Source organism: Lissotriton helveticus, chromosome 4_1, assembly GCF_964261635.1.
Source record: "Lissotriton helveticus chromosome 4_1, aLisHel1.1, whole genome shotgun sequence".
Classification (NCBI taxonomy): Eukaryota; Metazoa; Chordata; class Amphibia; order Caudata; family Salamandridae; genus Lissotriton; species Lissotriton helveticus.
In genome coordinates, this window is record NC_136063.1 from 1932275350 (window position 1) to 1932296599 (window position 21250).

Consider the following 21250-nt stretch of genomic DNA (forward strand, 5'->3'; position numbering starts at 1 on the left):
CTATATTGGAAAAGACATCACGGTTGCTACACAGGTTTGTGCAAAGTTTATAGTCAATAGATAACTCAAAAATCACTAATTACCTTAACTGATATTGTCAAGGGATCATAAACTATGAAGCGAATAAACAGCGGGTGAGATGGCCCCAAAGATTTCAAGCTGAATGAGAGAAATAATATACACTCAACCAATATTCAATATATATATATATTTTTGTTTCAACGTTGCATTTATATTGATAGGTGGACTTATCTATCATGAATAGTACATAAGCCTCCATTCATGCTTCTAACAGTTATTAACATAGAGGTAACTATACTTAGTAGCAATATGTACCTTATAAAACAGGAGATGACCTGAGAAAATTCCCTCGCCGCCTAGAGTATCAATATATCTGAAGATGTGACAAACTGCATAGTAAAGAGAGGGACATGATAAGGAAATGCTTCCCTCAGTTTCCCTTCGTGCATATCACAACTTTAAAGAGAAAAAAGTACAATCCAATGGGCTCACCTTTAGAGCCGTATTAATGACGATCGACATACAAGACTTCCACCCGATGTGGGGAATCCTCTGTTAGTGTGATTCCTATGCCAAACTAAACAAATAGTTACTTTCAAAATAGCGAGCAGTCTCTTAGGACATGCCCCTGGACAGAGAAAGTTCAAAGCAACATAATGCAATGACTAGCTCATACCTCAAAGAAATGATGTTTCCTTTTGCTCCGGCGGCGAGAATTCTAGCGAGAATTCTAGCTTCTATCCTTCACACGATAGTATTACCAGATGAGCAATGGGTTTGCGCGGACTTTTAAATACCGCGTTGGGAGGCTTTAATAGGAACCAGGTGTGTGTGATCTTCGTATTGCAGTAAATGCGAGCAAGAAAGGACTAACGCGTCTTACCCCGTTATTAACATAGAAGACGGACCTTCCGAAACCCGACAGTACTAAGAAGTAAATAAACGACGGACCAATTTTCAACAATTGAAATGGATAGAGATTGTTTGCAGCCGAATTCTCATGTAAATGTCATGAAGTGAATACTCGATCACGACTTTAATTCATAGAATAAACATTAGATGACATAGGCCTCAGAGAAGATGGATTATTTATATTTTCTCAATTGTCCTTATTTGATAATATAGTCCCAACACAAGGAAAAGAGAAGGCAGACTATTTGATCGGCATTAATATATTCAAAAATATGTTTGGCAATCAAATTCTTGATAGGGGAACTTAATTACCTGGTCTATATTATATTAAGGTCAGCCATAATCCTGACGATACATCAATTGTTGACTAACTACTATTGTGGTCACCGCACTGGGAACATAACATAAGGAATAGAGAGAATACTAGTATTCACAGGGAGGCATTAATCAAGGATATCACCGCTATTTTTAATCTAATTTAGAATAATTTTAGGGTGCCTAATAAAACAACTATGTTATGGCATGACGACAAATATCAACCAAGTTCGATGGTTATCGTCAATAGGGAATAATTCGATATGTCCGGAAGATCATTTCATAGCGATCATAAGTCCAGAATAACAAATAGCGTTCTCCCATGGAATTTCGCTATTTAACCCGTGGCGAAAAGTGTCGAAGATGAAGATCCAAAACACCTCTCTTTTCTTTCTAATGATTCCTCCTCCTTTGAAGTCTGGTGTTTGGATCCTCTCTAAGATACGCCACTTCAAGTCTTCCGGGCAGTGATTCTTTTCTATAAAGTGTTTCACCATAGGAGCAACAGTTTTTTTAGTTCTCACCGCGGAGCGGTGTTCAGTCAGGCGAGTTTGAATCATTCGCGATGTTTCTTCTACGTAGCCAAGCAGACATGGACACTGTATAAAATAGATCACATTTGATGATCTGCAATTCCACATCTCCTTGGCTACAGTTTTATGTCCATTATAGATAAATTCCTCACCTCTAAGTATATTCTTGCAGGAGGTACATGTAGAGCATGGGAAGGTCCCTTTGATCGGATTGTTGGTGACAATTGATCTTTGCATTGGGCTATGACTATTTGTTGCAGGTTTGAAACGGGAGTGCACTATATATTCTTTGATGTTTTTATTTCGTTTGTGGGCGAATAGTGGCTTTGCTAACTTCTGTTCGTTTGTACAGTTGCTATTGAGAATATGCCAGTTCGAGCTGATAATTTGTTTTATTTTGGCATTCACTGTAGAGTGTTTCGTTATGCAAACTACCTGTTCCGTTGGTTTAGGGGCTTTAACCTGCAAGAGACAATCTCGGTCATAGTAGCGTGCCCTCTTGTATGAGTGTCTCACCAGCCGGTGAGGGTAGCCCCTTTCAATAAACTTTGATCTCATAATTAATGCTTGTCTGTCAAAGTCAGCTAAGTCTGTACAATTGCGTCTGACTCGCAGAAATTGAGAAAAGGGGATGCTGTCTTTCTGTATTCCAGGGTGAAAGCTCTTGTAATGCAGTAGGGTGTTTCGAGCTGTGGATTTAACATGGAGGTCTACTTTAAGTACTCCTTCACAGTTCATAATGACAATGTCAAGAAATTCAACTCTGTCGGCACTAATATGCGAAGTAAAGTGCAGGTTTTGATCTGCTGCATTTATCCATGCAATTAATTCCTCAAGAGTGTCTCTCCCATCGGTCCAGACAAAAAATATATCATCAATATATCTGGACCAATGGGAGATAGACTCATAAAAGGGAGCAATTTCATTCTGGATACATTTATTCTCAAATGCGGCCATAAATATGTTGGCAATTGATGGGGCTACAGAGGCACCCATGCTTACTCCCTTAGTCTGTCGGTAAACTAGTGATCCAAAACCGAAAATGTTCTCGGTGAGAACAATTTCTAGACAGGCAAGGAGAAAGGTTTTTGGGCAAGGGATATTCTGTTCTTCAATGAACCAGGCAGTGGTTTTCATCGCGTCTGCTAATGGGATGTTGCTATAAAGGGACTCCACATCCATAGTTACTAATAAATCCTGGTTAGGGTTAAAAGCCAGTCCTTCAGTTTTCCTAATCATATCGCCCGTATCGCGAACATATGACTTGATTTTTGGTATAAACGGACGCAGGTAGTTATCCACATATTTGGACAAAGGTTCTGTTATTGTTCCAATTGTGGAAACTATTGGGCGATATGGAGGGTCACATTGGTTCTTGTGTATTTTAGGAAGTCCATATATGCATGCCAACTTTCCCTGGTTATAGTTCAAAAACTCAAATTCCTTGCTGGTAATGTGACATCTTCTAGGGCCGTTCTAGTCAAGGATTGGATTTTTCTAGATAAAGTCAAAGTCGAGTATGTTTTGACTGGGCTATAAAATGTTGGGTCGTCTAGCATCTTAATCATATTTGTTTCATATTGGGCGGTGTCAATAATTACTATCCCGCCCCCTTTATCACACCCCTTTATAGTTACCTCTTCATTAGAGGAGAGGGAAAGTAGAGCTTGATGTTCCTCTTTATCTAAATTATATGCAGGTTTAGAGATGAAGCGTAAGGCCTGATCCAGTTTCTTTAACACTACCAATTCAAATGTGGCTACTTCAGGGCCTAGCTGTTCTAGCGAGGGACTGAAAGTGGACGGAAGGCTCAGGGATATTAAAGAAGTAGTATCTTCATCTAATTGAGGGACCGAGGCAAAGAATTTTTTCAGTCGAATTTTTGGAAAAAAGGAAATGATGTCGCAATACAGTTTGAAAAGATTAAGGTTCGAATGAGGGACATATGACAAGCCTCTGGACAATACTTTAGTACTGGATTCATCCAGTTCTATTTTTGCTAAATTAAAAATGGGGATTACATGCCGGGTTTCCAGTATTGTCTGTTTCTGGTTTCCCTGATGAATTGTGGGTCCTCCTGCTGGTGGTGGTGCTGGGGCTTGTAATTCCCTCGAGGTTGACCTTGAAAATGGACCTTCGGACGTCCCCGCCGTGTCCCTCGATTCCCTAAAAAAGGCTGCCTATGATTCCCTCTTCCTTGATTCGGATTATAGTTGGTATCAGGTTCATAGTAGCCATCATTATTTTCATTTTCAGAGTCTGAGGTCTCCGAAAAGGTATTAACTCGCTGTTGTTTATCTCTATTATCTTCCGTATAGTGATTCTGTTTATAAAAATCAGCCTTTAAATAAGGGTAGGTATTTTCAATGGTGGCAAACCGTTTATCTTTTAACAGTTTATCGTTTTTCCTTTTATCTAAATAACTGATAAATGATTCCAGTTCCTTATTGCATTCCTCAATTTTTTTCATTGCATCATCTATATTATCCATCCTTTTTATTTTATCTTCCAATTCTTCAATTTCTGACCTAACTTCTGCTGCTAGTTCTTTTGCAGTCTCTACGATTAGCATCATTAAGTCTCGTGAGCACCTGCTAGCAATTCTACTCCATTTATCTAGGAATGCTTTGTAATGTACAAAGAGACCAGGAATGTTGCGTACACGGAGACCCATAGGTATAATGCCTAACCGAAGGTAGGCTAACATGAATTCTCCGTGGGCTTCTATGCGTTTAAGCTTCTTTTTAAGTTCTATAAGTTTCTTCATATCGTCATTATGACGACTGGATTCACTAGAAGTATTATTAAAGGAGCTAGATGTACCTACAAGAGTCTCAAATTCTTCATCAGTGAAGCCAAATGTTTTTTGTAGGGCCATGACAGTATTGCTAGAGAATAAGACGGGTGCTAAAGCTAACTGATTTTGGTACCTCTGGTTTCAGGACAACCAAGGAGAGTGAAGAGGGTGCAAAGGCCAACAAACTGTGGTATCTGTGGTTGAAGACAAACAGGGAAATGAAAAACAGTTAAATTGATGTATACAATTGAAAATACATAAGGAATTGATTTCAACAAGAAATAGCCCTGCACAGACAAGCTGTGGGAAAATCGACGTATATTTAACAAGGACCCCCTGAGAACAAGAATAATATGATTCCTAGGTCAGGGAAAAGTAAACATTTGACAAAAAACAACCTAGGCAATCAATACTTAAAACTTAAAAATAAAATTAAGAATGGAGGGTGGCCTGCAAGTCAGTTCAGTTTCTGGTATTTATTAATTGTCAGTTTTTAAAAAAATGTATACATTTACACATTAAACCCACAAGGGGAATACATAAAAACATTCAAGACACAATTAAAAAGGTTTACACAATTACAATTAAAGAAATAAAATTAAAATCAACAGGTGGCACAATGTTTCTCGACGCGCGTTTCGGCGGCCAGCGCCTTCTTCGGGAGGAGCCACGTACTTTCTAAAAAGGTAAGTCATTTAGGAAGATTTTAACATTACATAATCAATTACATTCTCTATTTTAAAACTAAAGAAACAATTTAATCAAATAGAAATAGAAATAACAATTCTCTGAATTTTTTTTAAAAAACTGACAATTAATAAATACCAGAAACTGAACTGACTTGCAGGCCACACTCCATTCTTAATTTTATTTTTAAGTTTTAAGTATTGATTGCCTAGGTTGTTTTTTGTCAAATGTTTACTTTTCCCTGACCTAGGAATCATATTATTCTTGTTCTCAGGGGGTCCTTGTTAAATATACGTCGATTTTCCCACAGCTTGTCTGTGCAGGGCTATTTCTTGTTGAAATCAATTCCTTATGTATTTTCAATTGTATACATCAATTTAACTGTTTTTCATTTCCCTGTTTGTCTTCAACCACAGATATCACAGTTTGTTGGCCTTTGCACCCTCTTCACTCTCCTTGGTTGTCCTGAAACCAGAGGTACCAAAATCAGTTAGCTTTAGCACCCGCCTTATTCTCTAGCAATACTGTCATGGCCCTACAAAAAACGTTTGGCTTCACTGATGAAGAATTTGAGACTCTTGTAGGTACATCTAGCTCCTTTAATAATTCTTCTAGTGAATCCAGTCGTCATAATGACGATATGAAGAAACTTATAGAACTTAAAAAGAAGCTTAAACGCATAGAAGCCCACGGAGAATTCATGTTAGCCTACCTTCGGTTAGGCATTATACCTATGGGTCTCCGTGTACGCAACATTCCTGGTCTCTTTGTACATTACAAAGCATTCCTAGATAAATGGAGTACAATTGCTAGCAGGTGCTCACAAGACTTAATGATGCTAATCGTAGAGACTGCAAAAGAACTAGCAGCAGAAGTTAGGTCAGAAATTGAAGAATTGGAAGATAAAATAAAAAGGATGGGTAATATAGATGATGCAATGAAAAAAATTGAGGAATGCAATAAGGAACTGGAATCATTTATCAGTTATTTAGATAAAAGGAAAAACGATAAACTGTTAAAAGATAAACGGTTTGCAACCATTGAAAATACCTACCCTTATTTAAAGGCTGATTTTTATAAACAGAATCACTATACGGAAGATAATAGAGATAAACAACAGCGAGTTAATACCTTTTCGGAGACCTCAGACTCTGAAAATGAAAATAATGATGGCTACTATGAACCTGATACCAACTATAATCCGAATCAAGGAAGAGGGAATCATAGGCAGCCTTGAATGTTTTTTATGTATTCCCCTTGTGGGTTTAATGTGTAAATGTATACATTTTTTTAAAAACTGACAATTAATAAATACCAGAAACTGAACTGACTTGCAGGCCACCCTCCATTCTTAATTTTATTTTTAAGTTTTAAGTATTGATTGCCTAGGTTGTTTTTTGTCAAATAATCCTATGTAGACAAGACGGATTACATTAGACAAAATTAGTAAATCATCAGCATGTTGCCAGCCTTTCCGAAATAGGACTTTTTAGAAATGAATTTAATCTAATTAGTAAAAGCAAGTGCTACACATTCTGGTGGTCAATAACCTTTAAAAACTGAGCCCCCTCTTCTCAGCCAGTGGCGGAAGCATGCTGCTGTAATTACTTGCATATATATCTTAGTTATAGTACATTGGTTTCAATGCACATGGGGCTAATGATAACCAAAGGAATATCTCAGCTGAAACCAGTGATGGATGGTGCAAACAGTGGGCAAATGAGCCCCTTAATCCTTAATCCAATCCCTTGGATGCTTGGTTATATGATGTAGTCTTTAAAATGTTTGTAATTTTGCAAGAAATTATTATTCTACTTGATTGTGGGATGATTTTGCCTGATATTGTTGATTTAGGACTTTGGTTGCGGTAACAGTATTTGATTCTGTTTATTCCTAAAGTATGATGCCTCTTCTCAGTAATTACAGTTACACAGAGCTTGTTATGATTTGTGAAACTGAATAATGCTTTTCTATTTACAGCCTTACAGTGGGCAAAGGTCGGCTATTCAACTCTGAGCCATCTGACCTATGAGAAGGATGCCTTGAAGGTGGAAAGGCCAGGGCTTTACTATGTCTACTCTCAAGTGACCTTCTGCGTCAATGGAAGCAGCACATCGGCAGCCCCCTTCGTCCACTACATGTACTTGAAGCATCCACACGAGAGCGACAAGCTTTTACTCAGGGGCACGAGTGCACATAATGGACTAAGAACCTCTGACTGCACTCAGCAATCTATCTATCTAGGCGGGATATTTGATTTCCAGAAGGGTGAGGCAATATTCGTGAATGTGACGGACTCAACTCAAGTTCGTTACATGGCCGGCTACACCTACTTTGGCATGTTCATGATTTGAAGAACAGTGCATGCCAAGAAGTGCTATGACGTGCAGGAAGCTTGTAGAGTCCAAAGGATGGAGAGCATCATCCTTTCTTGGATAGAAATTTGTGTGTACTCATGTAAATTTCTTTCTGTTTTATCTTTGTACATTTTATAATTTATTGAAACGGAAATCCTAGTTAGACCCGGGAAATGACCTTATTGTACTGAGACATATTTTATATATTTTTGCACTTTCTTCCTTAAGCTCTGTCTCACAGCATGCTGACTAGGCTGAATGTACTTTGATTGGGACATCTATTCATATTGTATCAATTATGTAAATGACCAGTCTCTAAGGGGACTACATGCAATACATCCTTTAATGGATAATGTTGTCAGCCTTTCTAGTCTGTGCATGTTTTCTGCAGTTTAGCAGATTAAAACAAGACATGCTATTGCTTTATGTTACAATAGGACACTTAACAAACACAAGTGGCACCTTAAAAGATAAAAAAAACATGCTCATTCCTATGAGGAGCTTTTGTTATTACATGATTGTGTATTCACTTGGTTTAAATTAAAGGGCAACTTAATTTTTTTAAATGAATAGACAGCTACCTAAACACTTACCTGTCTTGTGGTGTCATCAAGGTGCACAGATTTAACAAGAATTGTCAAAGTCAGTAGGCCTCGCTTTGTGAGTACTATGTTCAGTGCTTTAAATGGAAAAAAATAAGTGCAGGTACTCACCAAATTGATTTGTGGATTAGGGGTGGATTTGGGGGTGGGGCTATCGGCGATGCTAAGGGGCGTGTCCAGGAGCACATATTTAATTTTACTGCGATTTTCTTGGTGTGCAAATGTGCATAATGATACAGAAGCCTGCCTTTTTTCTTCATTATCACTCGTGCACTTATGCACAATGAAGCTTGAGAAAATATTAACCCTGGGCGTAGTGGGCGGAGTGGGGCTCCGCGGAGCTACGTGAAGTGGGCGCACAACTACGCCCACCCACGCACTCCGCGTAGCCCCACTCCGCGCCGCCCGCCTCCCTCCCGCCCTCACTAAATACATAAATAAATGAATAAAAAGCTTTTAAAAACACTTACCTTGTCTGCCGCGTCCCCGGGGCTCCCTCTCGCCGTCCCGCGATTCGCGCCGCCACCGAATCGGATCCTAATGCGCATGCGCGGGCGGCCGCGCATGCGCATTCCTCACGAGAAATGCGCATGCGCGGCCGCCCGCGCATGCGCATTAGGATCCGAAATGGCGGCGCGCATCGCGGGACGGCGAGAGGGAGCCCCGGGGACGCGGCAGACAAGGTAAGTGTTTTTAAAAGCTTTTTATTCATTTATTTATGTATTTAGGTAGGGCGGGAGGGAGGCGGGTGGCGGCCGGCTACGCACCGTCTGCGGAGCGCGCGTAGTGCCGCCTGGCTACGTCCGCTACGCAAAATGCGTAGGAGACGGCACTCCGTGCACTCCGTGCACGGAGCGTAGCCGGCCGCCCACCCTTAGAAAATATTCTTGCTTTAAAATAGTGAACCTGAATATCATTGTCAACATTTGATAATGGAGGAATGGGCTTCATTGATTGCTTATTTGCCTTTACTCTCTGAATCCAGTCTTCTTCTGGCAACGACCCATTTTCAACAGTCAAATGCATTCAATACTTTTGTTTTTAGAAATCGTTACATTCGCTGGGCTCGCATTACAAAACCTTGATTCCCATCCTCTCTGCCTCAGTGTCTCTGTCACCACCTCTTCCCTTCAACCTTGCTCCAGACAAGTGTTGGCATTATCTGATGTACCAGCGTGTCACTTTGGAGGATTCTTCCAGCTATCAGCAGAGTAAAGATGCAGGGGCCATTAGAACAACAAAGCCTCGCAAATCAATGGTCTTTAAAAGACCTGTGAAGTACTCGCGAGCGGGGGGGGTGTGTGCCCAGGCAGCTGTCTTAGCCTGGGCTAACACTCACTACGGGGGAGAGGGTGGGGGCGGGCGGGGTGTTGGAGCCTTTTGAGCCCAATGGGCGTTGCGTGCCTGGGTCTGCTTCCTAATTAGCACAGTGCAAGTTATCACTCGTTGTCACTGTGTTGCTGCTCAGCACCTAACCATTTCCTTTCTGCGTTGCTTGCTGCCCCTTGAGTACCGGTACTCTGTTTGGACACGGAGAAGTTCCGGTACTCAAGGGCAGAAAATTCAGAAGTGCCGGTACTTAGTACCGGTGAGTACCGGCCCATATAAAGCACTGACTATGTTTCTAGACGTCTGCTGTAGGTGCACACACGTCTTTGAATGAATTGTATAATGCTTTAAGAATATCCAATAGGAGATGACCCTCACTGATGTTAGCACATATATGGCAGACATCTTGGAATACATTTCCTAAAAGTATAGGAAAATCCCTTCAAAGATACTTGCATACATATCCGCGGAGGTTATCTTCAAACGGATTTTCCTATAGAGTAAGAAGATCCGTGTCTATGGGCAGCTCTCTTAGGTTAAACAAACATATTTTGAGGTGATATTGGCAAAAAGGCGAATAGCGAATCATTGGGCTTCCCCAAGACCCCCAGAGCTTAGTAAATGGAGAAAGGATGTCCAAGATTGTGCACTGGATGATGAATAGCAGATTAAAAAGATCGAATAAGATGAGAGGTGCCAGAACATTTGGCTGAATGGTCAGAGACCAGAAGTTTTGGCCCACCCAATACCAGACTGCCTTGAGGTGGGGGAGGAGGAGGACAAAGAGTAACTGTGGTCGTTTTTATAGACATATAAGAGCAGAACCGGAAAGTACGAACCCTCAGGAAGGGTGGTGGGGTTTTTGGTTCAGGGCCCACATTGAATGCTGTCTGTAACATAGCTTGTTTGGAGGGGGTAACTATTCATATGTTTATACTATATTGGTGTGTCACTGTTGGTTAAAACAAAAACAACAAAAAACATATTGAGATAATGCCCACTGACACAGCAGCAGCTGGTGGGGTTCAGAGCACTAACAGGGTGGTGGGAAGAGTTGACATTTTTTGGGGTGAGATAAACACAAGACTAGGGAGGAAAGCCAACGAATCAGGGGCAGAAAACTGAGATACATTAATTCATTCATAAGTGGCTGACCCAAAGCCAACTCTATGTGCATATGCATCGCAACAGGTGTTTGATATCAACAGCTGAAGCTGTCTTTAAGCAAGATCTACAAAACATCGGCTGTCACTAAGGTTACCTCGGAGCAGATAAAAATGCTCCAGTTCTGTATTTTAGTTTTGTTTAACTATGAGAGTTGTAGTCTTGGCTCACTAAATTTGATCCAGCTGAAATTACTTAGTTGAAAACAATGGTTTTGTGAAGAAAACCCCACATTTGGACAATTACCTCAGAGGTAAAACAGAGTTATCTTGTAACATTAGTTGTCACAAACTGTGTAATTAAATTAATTGTGAGAAGCTTGGCAGATCCTCGTCTCTCAAGTCGCCCAGGAACAGTTTAAAAAGATTTCCATAGTAATTATCAACATCTTCTCCCCTATCTAGTGTTTGAAAAACAGCTATTTTGGGCTGCAAATGTATATAATTGCATTTCGTATTACAAAAATGTCTTCAACTATGTTTAACTATCATAAATGACTTTTTAAGCATTATTAAGAGTTAATAAATACAACAAATGTAAAAAATACAGTATGCAGCCTTTTATCTCATCATTTCACAAGGGAAGGTTTGTAGGCAGAGAAAGTGGGGATGTTAAAATAAGTTGCTGGAAGTTACATCATGCCCTTTCACCATCTATGGCATCATGGGATTGACCCCTTTGCCCTACTTTAGCAACCTCCGACTTTCTGCCGAAGGGCTAGGTGATTAGCAATGAGCACAATCAACAAAAGATGAACAATGCCCTAGGAGCCTTTTACACTTTATGTTGTTGCTTTCATGGTCACTGAGATTAGGCAATGGCGGCCGCCACAAACAAAAAGTGGTGAGGTGGGTGGGAGCGTGGAAGCGTGGTTGGGGAGCGTGGGGGTAGGAGGGGTTTCATATTAATTAAAAAAGAAAGGCTTACCTGAAGCTGTCGTCCTCCTCTCGCATCGCACCACTGTGTTCTTCTTTCTGGTCGCATCACAGACTCCCGGTGCAATCCCTGTGCTGCTCTCATGCCGCAAGGGATTTGGCCAGAGCGGGATGCTTTGACACTCCGCTCAAGACAGGGAGTCTATGCTGTTTCTTCAACCCAGCTGTTCAATATAGCCGGGTTTGAGAAACTTAAGCGCGCATGTGTGTTTAGGCAGCCTTAGACAGCTGGGTAAACTTACATGCGCACTTAGAAGTGCACAAAATAGTCCTCCTCACCCCTCCCATGGCCCTAGTCCCGCCCCTCCCTACGCATGCTGATCAGGCAGTAGGTGAAAAATAAAATTATGATAGAAAATCATTATATTTGTCACCTGCAGACTCTGAAGCAGTGGGGCGATGCTCCTCCACCATTGCAGAGGAGCCACCTTGATTAGGAAGAGCAAAGGCACTACCAGGGCATGTAGTGAGCAGGCCAGAGAAAGCACCAACTACCCTTACTTGAAATCTAAGTCTTCCGTTCAGACTTTTCCTATTTGCAAAACTTGTCACTCTGACAAACCTTTGTGGAGAGCAGAATCAGCTTCTCAACACTGTAAATGAAGAACTGCGTCACCAGAAGCAGTGCAGGTGCCTCTGTGGGGCAAACCCGCGAATGTCTGTATGAACTGACAGTTGGGTTTCTAAAGGGAACCTATTTTTAAAATGATAGTTGTTTGTTCTCAAAAATGTCTATATTTGTAAATGCTATGACAATGTTATGCTATTGTTTGTGGTCATTGTGAATACATTATTTATGTACCATGTAACTAATAAAAGTGTATTTACAATTTTGCAGAAAGTGATAACAGTTTACATCCAAGACATACTTAATAAAAATAAAAAATAAAAATAATGTAGTATTCTTGAGAACCATTTGTCTACATACTAGAGAAAACTTATGTGTGGAACAAAATAGCATGGTGATGTAAGGGTGAAAGATATTTAATTCTTTTTTCTGTATTCGATGTTATAACAGCAACGGATGTTTTATAAATTATCAGTGCAACTTTTTCCCACAAATAGGATCGTCAGGTTCTCAATAATATGTCCGACTTTATATTCTATAAGGATTTATTTATCATTTGTATAAAAAGCCCTACCAACATTTACCAGTAGTTTCCACGGTGTTATTTCAAAATCCAACCGGATTGCGTATAGTACCAACTCCAAATAAAAACATAGTGATTGGTCAGGACTGTCAAATTAAAGAGAAGAATGTCTTATGAGGTAATGAAATTGAAAATTGCATTACGAAAAATGCATTACTTAAATTTCAAAACACATAGGGGCGATCTACAAGAAACTAACACAGCGCGGTGCCTCAAGTCCTTTAGGAGCCCTAATACCGGTCGGAAACAGCAGATTTCGGCCGTTTCCGACCGGTATTAGGATTTTCAGATGTAGGGGGCTTAAAACTACAGAATCGGTATATTTACAGATTCGGTAAAATTACCGATTCGGTAAATTACCGAATCGGTAAATATACCGATTCGGTAATTACAAATGTAGGTGGCACACTTTACAGTGCCACAGGCCCTTAAGAGTCGGTATTTTACCACACAATCCTATTGTGTGGTAAAATACCGAATTCAGGTGTGCATGCACATCTGTGCATGCACACCTGTGCAATGTGACACACAGACATGCCCTTAGGGCATGTATGTGCGTCACATGGCACACAAGCCTGTACTTGGGGTGCTAGACGGTGTCAAAGTGACACCCCCTGCACCCTTGCAGGATTCGGTATATACCGATTCTGTAAATACAGAATCTGTATTTCCCATTGATTCCTATGGGCTTAAAGCCCATAGGAATCAATGGGAAATACAGATTCTGTATTTACAGAATCGGTAAATACCGAATTTTACAGATTCGGTAATTCAGATTTTAAAATTACCTACATCTGCCCCCTTCCCATTTACAGACTCTTAAATACGGAATCGGTAAAATTCGGTATTTAAGAGTCTGTAAATGGGAATTACCTACATCTAGCCCTTTGTGTTGGTTTTTGAAGCACAGGTATGTGACATATTTACAACAATATGCCGCACCTCTGTGCTTCCCCCTGTGCCGACGCACAAACTGCTGCCATGCGCCGTCGTAGGCACCCTTGCATCATAGTGCAAGGATGCCTGTGTTATGGGGAGATTGTTTTTGTGCCGGAAGGGGCACCTTCCTGCACAACAACAATCAATTGAGGTGATTTCCTCTTCCAGTGTGTGCTGCAGAATGCAGCACACATTGAAAGAAGAAAGAAACGAGGAGAAATGGAAACATTTCTCCTCGTTGCACCACGCTACGCCACCCCTAGGGTGGCGTGGCATTTTGATGCATTTCCAGAATTATGATTACTCCTAAATTTGAAAAGGCATCAGTGGACATGGGTGTTGCTTGGGAACACCCTCAGCAGCACCCATGTCACGCCCCAAGTGCTGCGTGAACAAGAGCGATATTTATAAGCACAGGTTAAGTCACACAGGGTGACTTTACCTGTTCTTGTAAATATCACTTAGCAGGCTGCGCCACCAGTGCATTAAGCAACGTGATGCACCGGTGGCGCAAGTGGCATGTAAATCTGCCCCAGAATTGTTTAAAATGGGCGAGTGCTGACAGTGTGCTGTACCCTATTTGGTGAGTGACCACAAATATGTCCAGTGCAACTATAAGAAAATTAAGATGGCTATATCATAAAGCGTTGAGTCAAGGGATGTGTCTATCTTGGAAATATAGTTTACAATATTCAATTCTGTGCTGAAAGTCGACGTTTTGTCAGCATATAGACATAACGCACAAGGGACTTATTAGGATGGAGGGGACTGAGTCAGTCACAGCCTACAAACAAGCATTGAAAATGCAATAGGTCTCACCCTCATTTAAGTTAAAGAAATTCTGTGTGTAATCAGGTTGCTTTTTAGATTTGCTTTTATGAGTGTTTTCCAAACTTTAATGTACATAACATGCATATGTATGCATATATGTATATGTATGCATGCATTTATAATTGTATTTATTTAGATATGCAGATGTATTTATGTTTATATATGTATGTTCATATAAATGCATATATATGTATATATGTGCAAATGTATTGTATTGTAATTGCATTTATATTGCGCTTACTACTCCTAACGAGGCGTTGAAGCGCTTTTTCTGCGAGTAGCATTCTTCTCCGGGACCCATAGAGGATTAGTGTTGAATTAGTATAGTGAGACAAGCAAGTACATTTTAAGTGGTAGGTTAGGTTAGTCAGTGATTTGGAATGATAGCAGAAGGATAGAGGAGGAAAAAAGGTTTGTATTTATATAGCGCTTGTTACCCCTGATGGGGCGTTGAAGCACGCTATTCAGGAAGCCCATAAAGGATTAGTGGTGAATTAATATGATGAAATATGAAAGTAATTTCAGTGGTGGATATTAGTCAGTTATTTGGAGTGAGAAGGATAGCGGAGGGATTAAAGGGGAAGAAAGGTTTGCATTCATATAGCACTTGTTACCCCTGATGGGTGTTGAAGCACTTTTCTGGCGAGTAGCGCACCTCTCCGGAATAGTGTTGAAAATCAGTATAGTAAAATATGAAGTATTTAAGTAGTGGAAATGTTATTCGGTTATTTGGGTAGAGAAGGGTAAGTTGCCGGATAGAAGAGGGAAAGAGGTTTGTATTCATATAGCGCTTGCTACCCCTTATTGGGTTTTGAAGCACAAGTAGTACGCTACTCTGGAACCCATAAGGATCAGTGTTGTGTGCGCGTACAGAGAGGTAGACAGGTAGAGAGTGAGGGCGAGAGAGTGATGGGTAGAGAGAGAGATGGGTATAGAAAGAGTTAGGGGTAGAGAGAGAGTGAGGGGTAGAGAGAGTGAGTAGTAGAAATCGATTTTACTAATGTTTTGTGTGGTTGGGTTGCCATAATTAGATCTCTTTATTCCAGATGCAAGCTGCCATGTTAAAATAACTGCCTATAACGGGATGCTAATATAGATAATACACAGAGACGCCACCTTTAAGAATCCTGCCACTAAATGGGTGAAAGGTGTTCGCAGGACATTTTGCTAAGAGTTGTTTTCGGGGAATCACAGTGGCTGGTTGCACCGAACTAGCCTCAGACGTGCACCTGGTTTCCGGGACACACTGTTTCCCAACTGAGCGGAGGTCGAGAGGCTTCCGGTCCTGGGAGTTAGTGACATAACCCATCTCTGGCCTCAAGAGAAAAGATTGCCCTTTGAACAGTTCGCAAAAGGTGTCCCAGCGATACCGGACCTCAGAATACAGCTAGGGTTATCACATCCCATAACTCCTGGAAGATGCAAGCTAGTAAGCGCTATAAACAGTGCCTTATGACCAGATATCCGACGCATCAAACGTGTGCAGGTAAGGAGGTCCCCTGATATTGCACAGAGCCAGGCAAGGAAATGCCTGATCACTTCTTTAACCGCAGAGCTGGATGTCAGTGGGTTAAACCACCTGCTCCATACATCTACCTATGTGAACCTTGCAGCCACAAATAATAATCCCACCCAATATGACAGTAGCAGGTGCCTTGCCCCCGAGAGTTGAGTTTGCCACTGTAACCTGCAGGTCACACATGTAAACCTAAGGTAGCTCACAAGACCAATGCACTCTGCTAAATTCAGGTAGATCAGAGAGTCGTATACCTGTCAAAGAGCTCGACACTTTTACGCATCTATTGTTTACACTGCAGATCTTGACTGGACCCTCCCATTCAGCCATTTATTTTGCCAGCTAACCCTAACACCTCAAAGAGCCAAGAAGCAATGCACATTCTGGGTGTGCGCTAAAGAAATTGTAACTATTCCACAAAAACACTTGGGCTACAAACAAACACAGGCCGGTGGAAAGTGGGGTTCGGCGCTATGGTTACCCCCACCCCGCACCCCCTCATAGCTCCTGAAGCACTTCGGCGCTTTTCCGAGAGCGGCAGCCCGTCTTTTATCTGCGAGATAGAGAGCGATTAGGGCGTAAGAATGTAGTATGCATCCATATATAAATGAATTGAAAGGACAATTAATTTGGAACAAAGATAATGAGTGGACATGAACTGACATCAGACAATGAGGAATGTATCTAAGCAATATGCATGGTACAAAAATATATGTTTTATTTTTTGTTATTCAATTATCATTTAAAAAGCAGTCATTTTTGTCTCCTGTATATATGTGATGAACAATCTACATATATGCAATGTTATATACATTATTTCATTTCCATTAGTCATACATTGCATTACAATTCCTTGTGTGGAGATTTTATTTTGGATATTAATCCAACTAAACAATTCAATCTAAAAACATGGCTAAAGGTTACTCCATATATAAATGAATCCAAAGAATCCAATAACGAGGTTATTCAAATGATGGTAGTTTTAATAGGAGAAAAAGACCCACGACCTCCTCCAATCTCCTTCTAACAGTTTCTGTGCAGGTTTCCAATAATGCCAAGTTCTCACATTCTTATGACCTAGGTTCTACGTACAACATTTTTAAATGACATACAATACATTCCTAAAATGACATACAATAATTCTATGTACAGCATTCTATTTAGATAACTCAAAATATAATACCATATATTACAGAGAGACAAACAGATGGGCTCGACAGTGCAAAGCACAGACCCTTACTGTAGCTCAACAGGATCCGAGCAAGAGACAAACATGGGGTGGGGTGAACACCCACAACAATAGCAGATAGTAAGGAGGAGAAAGAACCTGCAACAGTGAGACGGGGTGGGGGTGAGGAAGAACGAGCGGGATCCAGTGTTGTTGGGGCACCTATCGAGCATCTGGCTTCCGGCCCAGCACTTCATTCTTCTGCAAATTAGGGACTGGACACCGCACTCTTGGAATACTAGCGGCTAGGGGTCCACGGAATCTCTAGCTCACCTGCTGCCTACCCCCAGTTTTCATTTAATTGCTCGGGTGTTCGTTACCATCGCCGACAGCGGGGCGGCTACTCCTCCAAACAAGCCTTGTCATCTTACTGAGCCCGGGCACCCAGGCGCTGCTAGTTTGGCCCAATCCTACCAACCCACACCCACACCTTCATCTGCTCGAACCCGTTCACGAGCCTTCTAGTGCTAGGCAGCAACGCCCTTGTCGTAGGGATGCTAGGTCCAGGCAATGGCCTCACGCTGGGGCACATGGGACCGGACCATCCTCCCTGTTACTCAGAGGGAGAACAAGCGCTGAATTTTCTCTCTTTTTGCCGTCCCACTTGGACGGACTGCCCTGACTTCCTACTGGCGTAAAAGGTTTATCATCTTTTTTATAGGGACATCTGTTTCGCCCCAGAAAGATAACAAACCTTTTACGCCAGCAGTCCGTCCAAGTGGGATGGCAGAAAGAGAGAAAAGAGTACGTCACACAGAGCTCTTTCCCAAAGACCGACCACCGTTTAGCAGAAACTGTGACGCCGGCCAAATGGAAAGAAGGGCGGTGCTTAAAGCCCGCTAGTGAATCTCCCTCAAGATCATAAGATCTCGCCCGCGAGACTGCGCATGTGCGCAGTCTTACGCTAGGCTTCGACCTAAAAACATTTAAAAAATCAGTCCAATGTGATCATAGATGGTAACAGGAAGGGATCGTGCATAGAGGTGAGGCTCAAAATTATGCTTATGTTCAAAGAAAAGTAAAAAACGTGCAGTGCATGAAAATAAATGACAGATGAGTACCAAGCATGTCAAGTGAGAGAGTTCACAGAATTGAAGCCCAATGCCGAATGTAAATGGTAATATCTTACCGAGAAAGAGGATATGGTGCTGTGTTGGGTAAAAAAATTAATGGAAGAAGAACGAAAATATTTCTGAAACCATGGCACGAAAAATATGAAAAATTAACAATAAAATACCTATTCTAATAAACGAAAGAAGTTAATTAAGGACAGATGTAGGTGCAGCAAAGAAATCTACCACATGAAATAAATTAAAACAATCCGTATAAATTCATAGAACTGCAACAATGTAACTCAAAACGTGGATTTCAAGGCAAATGACCTAGTAGTTATCTGACAGATAGACATATTACAAGTTTAACATGAAAGACAGGTTACAGATTTTGCCAGGCATGTACGTGTCAGATTGCAGAGGCCTGTGGTCAGTCAAGTGGCTGATTGCATTGTCATAGTGGTGTACAATTCAGAAATCTTATGTAGTCCATCTTCAACGGTCTGTAGATACTGAATCCAGCAGTACTTTCTAATTGATAAGAGCTCTATAATCTTGTTTGATGACTTCTACTTTCAGTCATTCCAAGCTATCCTCTGTATGGTTGTGTGAGAAGAAGTGCCAGACCAAAGGTACTGTGGATGTTCTGCAACAAATCCTGCTTCTGTGTTGAATTAGCCTATTTTCTACCATCTGAAATGTCTGCCCTGTGCAGGGTTTTGACAAATGGCATTTCCTAGAGGAAATAACATAAGTGTTTCAGTTTGAAAAAATGGCGAGCATGTGTGTATACCCATTCCATTAAAATGTTTTGGTACTTCTGCTGTATGTGCATGCAGTGTGTTCTCCACATTAAAAATGGCCAATGAGTGAACCCAACCCCATTGTGCAGCAATAGAGCTAGTAATCTTGGCTTCACAATAGGCGTCTGCAACATAGTCCCTGACATTTCTGCTACATCTAAAAGACAACAAAAGATGTTCCAGTAGCAGAATACTCAAAATATGAGTTTTGGGTGTCAATACTTTGGATGGAATTACTACCTGGGGAATAGAGACAGATGCAATTAGTTAAAGTAGAAGAAATCTGTTTTCTTCATTATGACCAAGTCCAATCCTCTTTACCTTCCACCTGAAGCACTTGAAGAAAAAAATAGCTATTTTCTTATATGAATTAGCTTTTTCTTAATAATACCTTGGTGTGATTGAACTTTGAAGCAGATTGATCTCAACCATTACTAAATTAGACAGCTAACAAACCTCTGGCAACTATAAACAATCCAATAACCATGCACAACCATTCTGTGGACATCCTGTACCGAACTAAAAGATTAAGAAAGTGCTGTGATGCTATTGTAATGATGTAAGGTGCAAAACAAATGTTGCTAAAATAACAGTAGTAGCAGAGACATTTATTCATTATATCAATATTTAAATAGTGTGGCCAAACTGAACTAAGGTTTTACAGATATACGAGGTAGATTTGTGCTAAACAATGCAAATTGAACGAATGGCTTATTATATTTTAAGTGAGTGTATGAGAGAAGATAACAAATATACGAGAGGTTTATTATTATAGCTCGCTACCAACTGTAGAATTCGTTCCTTGCCTGTCTCTGTTCTGGTTGGTACTAATCTCTGTAACATTCTCTGCCTCGACCCCTCCTTGCAGATTTGACCTTGAGGCCCAATTCTGTGGGCTTTCTTCATTGAGATGCTTAGTACATAGTGGTCATTTAGTGTCTCACATGGGAAATCTTTTACTTTTTCAGACAGACAGGTAACAAAGGTTCACTTCTACATTTGTCCCTTCCTTTCACCTACTACGGTCTAATTGGGCCTGTTTTTTTTTACACTTTTGTATTTCTTCACTAACTGAATCCCTTCGATGTTTTGCCCAACCAGGGTGAAAACACTGACATCCAATATTGTACTGGATATTAGAAATATTATTCCAATTGAGCAAAGAGAAATGCTATCTTTTATTAAATATCCATCTGTATTTAGTCTGGTTTTACTGTACATATGTGTATGTACACTCACCAACCACCATTATTATTATTATTTGACATTTATATGGTGCAGTGAATCACCCCCAGAGGGGTCTCTCGGCGCATGGCAGTACACTAGCAAGACCCTCGCCCACACCAACCCCCCTAGAACAACCAGGTTTTTGAAACATTTCTTAAAGTGTCCCAGAGAGGTACAACAATGTATCTCTTCCGGTAGCCTATTCCAATCAAAGAGGGCAAGATAGAAAAACACCCTCCCATTCTAGCATTATTGATCTTACAAGGAACTAAAAGGTTTTGATTGCTAGATCTCAACTGGCGGCCTGGGACATAGGCCTTTACCTTCTTCCTTAGGTATGCTGGCCCCAGGCCTCGCCTTGCCTTGAACACCAATGTGAGAAGTTTAAAGACTGCTCTCTTTCTGATGGGCAGCCAGTGTAAGGCCTGCAACAAGGGTCGAGACTGGGAATGTCTAGGCTTATTCAAAGGCATTCTTGCAGCAATATTTTGCAATACCTGGAGCCTAGAGAAAAGTTCTTCCCTGGCTCATACCAATAGTGCGTTGCCATAGTCCAGCCTGCTCACAATAAGCGCCTGAATAAGGGTCCTCTGTTCCACTCGTTTTTCCCTAGTTTTTTGTGCCTTTCTGCCCTCTGTTCCACTCGCTTTCCCCTCGTTTTTGTGCCTTTCTGCCCTCTGTTCCACTTGTTTTTCCCTCGTTTTGTGTGCCTTTCTGTCCTCTGTTCCACTTGTTTTTCCTTAATTTTTGTACCCTTCTGCCCTCTGTTCCACTCATTTTTTTGTGCCCTTCTGCCTTCTGTGCCACTCATTTTTTCCTTGTTTTTGTGCCCCTTTTGCCTACTGTTCCAC

General features: G+C 41.0%; 1 protein-coding gene across 1 annotated transcript in view; it reads left to right on the forward strand.

Moving 5' to 3' along the window:
* CD40LG (CD40 ligand) overlaps positions 1-12544 on the forward strand; it is a 151232-nt gene extending 138688 nt beyond the window's left edge. The window contains exons 5-6 of the mRNA XM_078688612.1: positions 7246-8386; positions 8903-12544. Of these exons, the coding sequence (XP_078544738.1) occupies positions 7246-7619 (374 nt within the window). The 3' untranslated portion in view covers positions 7620-8386; positions 8903-12544. The remainder of the gene's footprint in view (positions 1-7245; positions 8387-8902) is intronic.
* Positions 12545-21250: the final 8706 nt, after the last annotated feature.